The 7,500-nt window shown below is 56.2% G+C and overlaps 3 protein-coding genes across 3 annotated transcripts in view; 1 reads left to right on the top strand and 2 right to left on the bottom strand.

Annotated features, from left to right (window-relative positions):
* The window catches only part of PTSG_03946 (lysosomal alpha-N-acetyl glucosaminidase), a 4,889-nt gene extending 4,548 nt beyond the window's left edge, over nucleotides 1–341 (bottom strand). Inside the window, exon 1 of the mRNA XM_004994785.1 lies at nucleotides 150–341. Within this exon, the coding sequence (XP_004994842.1) occupies nucleotides 150–316 (167 nt within the window). The 5' untranslated portion in view covers nucleotides 317–341. The remainder of the gene's footprint in view (nucleotides 1–149) is intronic.
* Nucleotides 342–538: 197 nt separating this feature from the next.
* PTSG_03947 (uncharacterized protein) lies at nucleotides 539–4,640 on the bottom strand. The gene is made up of 7 exons (XM_004994786.1): nucleotides 4,148–4,640; nucleotides 2,591–3,843; nucleotides 2,239–2,316; nucleotides 2,011–2,074; nucleotides 1,525–1,784; nucleotides 1,072–1,186; nucleotides 539–841 (listed from the first exon to the last, which is right to left on the bottom strand). Exons 1-7 carry the CDS (start codon nucleotides 4,541–4,543, stop codon nucleotides 689–691), a joined length of 2,319 nt encoding a protein of 772 aa, XP_004994843.1. The 5' UTR covers nucleotides 4,544–4,640; the 3' UTR covers nucleotides 539–688.
* Nucleotides 4,641–4,671: 31 nt separating this feature from the next.
* Nucleotides 4,672–7,500, top strand: part of PTSG_03948 (peptidyl-prolyl cis-trans isomerase B) — a 3,873-nt gene continuing 1,044 nt past the window's right edge. Inside the window, exons 1-8 of the mRNA XM_004994787.1 lie at nucleotides 4,672–4,838; nucleotides 5,176–5,358; nucleotides 5,566–5,698; nucleotides 5,989–6,018; nucleotides 6,155–6,247; nucleotides 6,563–6,759; nucleotides 6,941–7,005; nucleotides 7,242–7,500. The exon at nucleotides 7,242–7,500 is cut by the window's right edge and continues 5 nt beyond it. Of these exons, the coding sequence (XP_004994844.1) occupies nucleotides 4,793–4,838; nucleotides 5,176–5,358; nucleotides 5,566–5,698; nucleotides 5,989–6,018; nucleotides 6,155–6,247; nucleotides 6,563–6,759; nucleotides 6,941–7,005; nucleotides 7,242–7,500 (1,006 nt within the window). The 5' untranslated portion in view covers nucleotides 4,672–4,792. The remainder of the gene's footprint in view (nucleotides 4,839–5,175; nucleotides 5,359–5,565; nucleotides 5,699–5,988; nucleotides 6,019–6,154; nucleotides 6,248–6,562; nucleotides 6,760–6,940; nucleotides 7,006–7,241) is intronic.

Here is a 7,500-nt window from a genome sequence, read left to right on the forward strand (position 1 = left end):
CACACACACACACACAGGCACAGACACACACACACGCACACACACACGCACACACGCACACACGCACACACACACGCACGCACACACACACACGCACACACACACACAGGCACACACGCGCACACAGGCACACATCACAGCTCACTTACTTGAGGGCAACTTCCTCGCCAAGCACGCGACGAGCAACGCCCTCTGCGCCAGCGACAGCGTCGTGAACTGGCGCGGACAGGGAAACCTTGGGTGGTGCACCAAGCACACCCACAACAACAGAGGCCAGCACAAGCGCAGCCACTGCCACAACCCGCATCATCATCATGGCTGTTGTTTGTCTGTGCCTGTTATGCGGAAAATTTGCAATAACACATACGAACAATCCACCCTGTTTGTTTGTGTTTTGGTGTGTGGTTTGGTTGTGCATCTAGTTGTCGCCACACTGCGTCGCTTGCTTGCTTGCTGGCTGCGTCGCTTTGTTTGTTTGCTTGCTTGCTTATTGTGAATGAAGCACACAACTGCCACACTGTTGCAACGAATCAAACATGGAGTTGACGCGAACAGAGGGAAAGAGATGCAAGACAAAAGAGAGCAAGCAAAGGCCGTGCTCACAAACGAGCAAGAACACGACACACAGAAACACAAAACGCTGGCTGGCAACGCTGTGCACCCCATCATCCAGCAAGAGGGAGGGTAATCAGACGATGAGGCCGTGGTAGCGAGCGATCCAGTATGGCCAGAGCCATGCGCCAGGGTCGCCCTCAGACATGCCGCTCCCGCCATCGAGGTCGTGCGGGTTGCTGTTCCAGCGCAGCTGTGGCCGCTCGTTCGCAGGCAGCACCTTGAACGTCTGCAACGCATTTGGGAGAGAGGGAGAGCAGTTGCGTGAGTGTTTGAGTGTTTGTGTGTGTGTGAGTGTGTGTGCGTGTTATTGTATGTGAGTGTTGTGCGTGTAAATGTGTGTGTTATGTGCGTGTGTGTGTGTGTTTTTGTGTGCGTGATCTGTGTGCGTTCGTGAGCAGGTAAGCGCGTATTGTTTGTTCGCCTGTTTGTGTGCATGTGTGTGTGTGCGTGACGGACCGAGTCGCCGCCCACTCGTCCGGAGCGGTCTGCCTCAATGTCGAGGACAATGTCGCGGCGGTCCGAGTTCTTGACGGGCCAGCTGATCAGCTCCAGCGGCCACGTACGCAGGTTCCTGTAGCATAGGGTGGCAGTGCACGTGGTGGACAGGGTGGGAGGTTTGCGTCGGGGAGACCTCTACATATGTTGCACGCTATGTTCACACATGTAAGCAAGCACGCACGCAGACAGCATTGGCATGGGTGCACACACATGTACACTCACACATGCACACTCACACATGCACTCACAGAGTGCACACGCACACACACACACACACACGCTGAACACACACTGAACACACGCACGCACAAACACACACACACACACACACACACACACACACACACACACACACACACACACACACTGAACACGCGCACGCACATACACGCACACGTACTGAGAACGCACCATAGCATGGCGTTGAGGTCGTCCTCGGTGTAGTCCTTGCCACCGCGGCCCACGTACATGCTGGTCCACGCTGCCGAGCTGAGGCGGCGCACAGCAGACCACGTGCGGTCAAAGCTGGTGTGGAGGGCGGGCGAGTCGAAGTAGGGGGCCTTGGCCGCGGCGCCGAGGAAGGTGTAGTAGGGAAGGAATGTCAGCTCGTCGTCGCTGTAGTTGTCGTCGTCGGGCGACTCAATCTTCAGGTTGATCATGTTCTTATCGTACTGTTGAATGGTGAATCGTAGTGTTGGCGTGGGAGGGGGGGGGGTAAGTAATGGTGGGGATGATTGTAATGAGGGTCGTCGCGATGGTGTTGGTGGTGGCGGTTGTGGTGAGGGTAAAATGTGAAACGACCAAGTATGAGCGGGCCCACTGGACGGAGAGCAAACCACAAGGCGCTCAGGCATAATGATGCACGCGTGCTGCTGCGTGTGGGGTTCGTAATCCCACCTGGTTCGTGGCGTTTGTGAGCTCGTTGTATGCGGTCTTCGCCAGCTTCTGCATGTCAGGGTTCCTATCGCACGCAAAGGAAGGCAAGCGTTCATGAGTGATGTCGCCTCGAATACGCAGGAATAAACAGAGTTCAGCACACGCACAGACACAGACACAGACACAGACACAGACAGACACAGACAGACACACAGACACAAAGCAGGCCACAGTGCAGCGCGGGCGTACGGGGAGTATGCTGCGAGGGCGGAGACGTATGCGAGGATCTGCATTGCGTTGAGACCGCGCTCGTCGCTCCAATCGCGGCTGAAAAGGCGGACAAACAGGTGGTGGTCGTGTCAGCAACACACACGCAGGTGCGCATGTGTGTGAGTGTGTGTGTGTGTGTGTGATTGTGCTGTGCCACAATACCAATCAAACCGCCCCCGTTGGTGTCTTGCGTGTGAACAAACGCACACACGCACAGACACACACACATATTACAAACACACACACACACAGACACACACACAGACACACACACACACACACAGACACACACACACACACACACAAACAAACATACACACAAACATCTCACTCGTGGTTGAGGTAGTCTGGAGCCCAGACGCCCCAGCGGGTGTGGTTGCCCGTGACATCAATGAGGAGAAACTTGTTCTTCACAATGTAGGACACAATGTCCTCCATCAGCTGCAACGCGTCGTCAGCCTCAGTCGTGTTGGGCATGGCTGCAATCACCGCTGGGTACGCAAACATGTGCCCAACAACCTCGTCGCTGCTCGCGTCGCCCTTCCACAGCCACCCCTTGTACTTGGGGTTGGTGCTGTTGTGCCAGACACCGCCAGACGGTGTGGGTTCGCTCGGTGACACGGCCGACCGCGCCATCAGCCCGCGCACGCCCGTCACGTCGACAAGCAGCTTCATGCCCTTGAACACCTCCGCCACGCGCGCCTTCTGCTGCGGTGTTGGGCTCAGCGCGTACTTGTACGCCTCCGCCACCACAAGCAGCGACGTCCACAGGCCGTTGTTGTCCGAGGGCCCGTTGGTGCAGGAGGTGGCGTTGCCATACGACTTGAGGTTGCAGTCCGACACCATGCCGTGGCGGATGTGGCGGCTGAGGATCGTCTCGTAGTGGTCGGCCTTGGCTGCCAGCGTCCACCACTGCCACTCCAAGACCACCAGCCCGCCGTCCGTCACCACCACCGTCTGGTTGGCGTACGTCGTGTCCATGAGAAAGACTGCGCTCTTGCCCAGCAGGTAGCGCGGCCCTTGGAAGTACCGCCACTGGCCAGGCATCACCTCCCCGGGGCTCTGGCTCAGTTCCGGCGAGAGCCGCATGGTTGCAGATGGCGACGCCGCCCACAGCGCCTGCGTGCCGCCAGCCTCCACCGCCACAATCTGCGTGTTGTTCATGGGGAGCCCCTGCTGGTAGTCGAAGCGGCTCACGGTGGCGGTGGCGGGCTGGCGGGCGTTGATGGCAACCGGTGTGCCCACGTACAGCACGCCGTCATCGTCAAGCGCCATGCTCGTCACGGGCCCGTCGTACACGCCGCCAGCGGCGCTCGTGATGTTGGTCACCCAGTCCCAGCGCACCAGCCTGGCGTCGGCGTCAAAGGTCTGCACGGACGCGGGCCCGCCGGAGAACGCCTCCTTGGCGCCTTGCTTGCAGGCAACGGCGGTCGCCTCGCGGTCGTCCGCGATGGACAGCACTTGTGTCTTGGTGCTCAGCGTGACAGTGCCGTTGCCACTGGCGATCCACAGCCGTTGGCCATCGTAGCACACGTCGTTGACACTCGTCAGATAATGTGGCACCTTCCACTGCACGCTTCCGTGCTGCAATATCACACGTGTCCATGTGTGCATGAGTGCGTGAGTGCGTGAGTGTGGGAATGTGTGGGCGTGGGAATGTGTGCGTGAGTGTGGGAATGTGTGGGCGTGGGTGTGTGTGGGCGTGTGTGTGTGTGCGCGCGCGTTGGTTGAGGGCGTGTACAAGTAGAAGAGTGTAGCGATGGTGTTGAAGAGCAGAAGCACTGATTTGCATGTTGTGTTGAGCAATATTTCATGTGCGCGCGTTAGAGAGCGCGTATGTGTGTGAGTGTGTGTTCGATATGTGCAGGGAAACAAGGTGGTGTCTGACCTCTGTGTCGTCGATGGCGATCAAGTATGCGGTTGTGGCATCGAGAACAAACACGTGGTTGTCCTGTGCACACAGGAGGCGTGATGACGCCCAGTCGATGCTCTCGCCTTGGACAGGGATGAACTTGTTCACGTTTGAGCGGGTAAACCATGTGAGGCCGAGCTCTGTGGCGAGGAGCCAGCCCTGACTGTCGAGCACGGTGCAGCCATCGATGGCATGGATGGCGTTGAAGCTGAGCTGGTTGAAGCCCTCAATGGGCGTCTGCGACTTGTACTGGAACCGCTGTGGCACCAGCTCACGATAAGGAGTATCGCGCACATATGCAAGCGCGCCGTACTGGGACGGCGCCACCGCCAGCGCAACCAGCAGCAGTGCGAATGCCGCCCGCATCATCATGTCGTGCCCGCGTTGTTGTTTGTGTTGTATGTTGTGTGTTTGTGTGTTTGTGCTGTGTTTGTGTTGTTGTGGTGGCAGTGGCTGGAGGTGGTTGTGGAGGAATGGCGAATGATTTGATGTACTTTTCGTGCCTTGTTTTCACTGCGAACGACGACCACGAAGCAGGAAGGGGAAGGTACTGAGCGCGTCCACCCGTCCATCCATCCATCCATCCAGCCACCCCACGTCCATCCATCCAGCCAAGCAGTCATGGATTCGCGCTGCTTCTTCGACATTGCCATTGGTGGCAAGATTGGTACGGAACACAGCAAGCAAGGAACTGGATGGACCTTATCATGACGGAGGCGGGATGTTGTTACATTACTAATGTGAAGATGTGGAGAATGCACGTGACACAACTGCATGCGCGTATACACACGCAAACACACACGCACACACATTCATACATGCAAACACACACACATGCAAACACACACACATACACACACACACACTCACTCACTCACTCACACACACTCACTCACACACACACGGACACAAACGCAAACACGAAACATGAATACACTCACACACTCACGTGCAATCTCATTCTTGTGTTGCTTGGCATGGCACCTGCCGATGGCGGGTTGCAGTGGGTCGTGTTGTGTTTGAGCTGTTTGTGAAGGATGCACCCAGGACGTGTGAGAACTTCCGTGCGTTGTGCACAGGTGAAAAGGGCCGCAGCCCACTCTCCAACTCCAACCTGCACTACGAGGGCTCCAGGTTCCATCGTGTGATCAAGGAGTTTATGATCCAAGGCGGCGACTTTACCCGAGGTAGCCGTGTGTGTATGTATGTGTGTGTGGTGTGTGTGTGTGTTGTGTTGTGTTGTGTGTATGTTGTGTTCGTTGTGTGTGTACGTGTGCGTGCGTATATTTGTGTGTGCACACACGTTCGTTGTGGCTGTCATACAATTTGAACCACGATCAATTCTTTCCACGATCAGCTCACGCCGGGGCGTGTGTGCAATGCGCATTCTAAAGGCGATGGCCGTGGAGGCGAAAGCATTTACGGACGCACGTTCCCCGATGAGAAATTTGTGCATCGCCACTCGGAGCCGTTCCTACTGTCCATGGCCAATCGAGGACCAGACACAAACAGCTCCCAGTTTTTCATGTGCGTGTGTGCGTGTGTGTAGTTTGTGCATGCTTGTGTGTGTGTGTGTGTGCTTGTGTGTGTGTGTGTGTGTAGTTTGTGTGTGTGTGTATTCGTGTGCGCGCGTGTGTGCATCTGTGTGTGTGTGTGTTGTTTGCATGTTCCCTTTTTGCTCTGTTTGTGAATTGACCTATTATGTGTTGCCACACACTGCAACCACACACCAGTAAGCCTGCATGTGACCGGCTTTGTCTCACGTGCATGCTTTCGTGTAATGTGGTTCTGCGTCTTGCCTTGCATCTCTCCTGCAGCACAACCGCCCCGGCGCCACACCTGGACAAGTACGTGGCAGGCAGCGGATGCTTGTGTGGTAGTGGCCCGTTGCGACGCAACCGCCCTGCTCTGTGCTCAGCGCTCACCCAAGCTCCGTTGTGCCCGTGTGCGTGTGGTTTGACTTACTTGTTTTGTGTTTTGCAGCAAGCACGTTGTGTTTGGGCGTGTTGTCAAGGGGCAAGACATCATCAAGATGGTGGAAGGCGTGCGAACAGACGACAACGACACGCCGCTCATGTCAGTAAACGTGCGCGCACGTATGTGTGTGCTTGTATGTGTGTGTGCATTTACATAAGTGTGTGCATGTGTGTGTGTGTGTGCATTTATATAAGTATGTGCAAGCGTGTGTGCATTTGCGTTTGTTTGTGTGCATGTGTGTTTGCGTATTATCATGTGCGCGTGTGCACAGCCGCGTATGTTTGCATCGCGATGTCTTTGTGCTCCTCCGTTTTGTCGCCTGTGCTTGAGGTACAAAAGTCAAGCAAGCTTGTTGTGTTGGTTTCACCCATCGATGCATCAATGCTGCTCACGCACACCGCCCCCAATGTCTAGTGACGTGACGATTGCCAAGAGCGGTGAGCTGGTGCGCAGATCCAAGGTGGAGACAAAGCCACGCGCAGCAGCAGACAGCGACACAGATTCCTCCTCCTCATCATCATCCTCTTCTTCGTCATCATCATCATCGTCGTCGTCGTCGTCATCATCATCTTCAAGTTCTGGCTCAGATTCAGACAGCAGCAGCTCATCGGGTGTGTGTGTGTGTGTGTGTGTGTGTGTGTGTGTGTGTGTGTGTGTGTGTGTGTGTGTGTGTGTGTGTGTGTGACGGGGACTGTTTGGTCCTCCACCTTTCTCTACACATGCCAGAAGCCCTCACGATGTGCTCTCATGTATGTGTGTGTGTGCGTATGTACGTGTGTGTTCTTGTTTCAGGCTCGGATCGCGGCAGCTCTCGCAAGAAAAAGCTGCGGAAGAAGAAGAAGAGCAAGAAGGAGAAGGTGTGCGCCTGTTTGTGTTTGTGTGTGCGTGTTGTGTGTGTGTGTGAGCGGAAATTCGAGGACTTCGCTGCATGTGCTCTTAGCTTTGCATTCACACATGCACACATCCACACACGCATTCACATCCACACATGCACACACACACACACATCCACACATGCACTCATGCACACATGCACCCAAACGGCACTCCCTTCCTCCTCCTCCCTTCCCACCGGACTTCCCCACCACATCAGGCTGCCGAGAAGGAGCTGTTTGAAGTGGGCAAGCCCACACGAAGCCGCTTCCACGACACCCGCCGCCTCCAGCCGAGGAAACAAACCCGCAGCCGCAGTCGCAGTCGCAGCCGCAGTGGTGATGACAGTGATGGCAGCGGCGATGACGACCGACGTGGTCGCCATCACCATCATCACCACCATCACCATCGTGACTCGCGGGAGCGGGGGCCTGTGGAGCGCAAGGGCGCATCTGGCCGAACCGTTCGTGGCCGCGGCG

The sequence above is a fragment of the Salpingoeca rosetta genome (genome assembly GCF_000188695.1).
Source record: "Salpingoeca rosetta unplaced genomic scaffold supercont1.9, whole genome shotgun sequence".
Lineage (NCBI taxonomy): Eukaryota > Choanoflagellata > Craspedida > Salpingoecidae > Salpingoeca > Salpingoeca rosetta.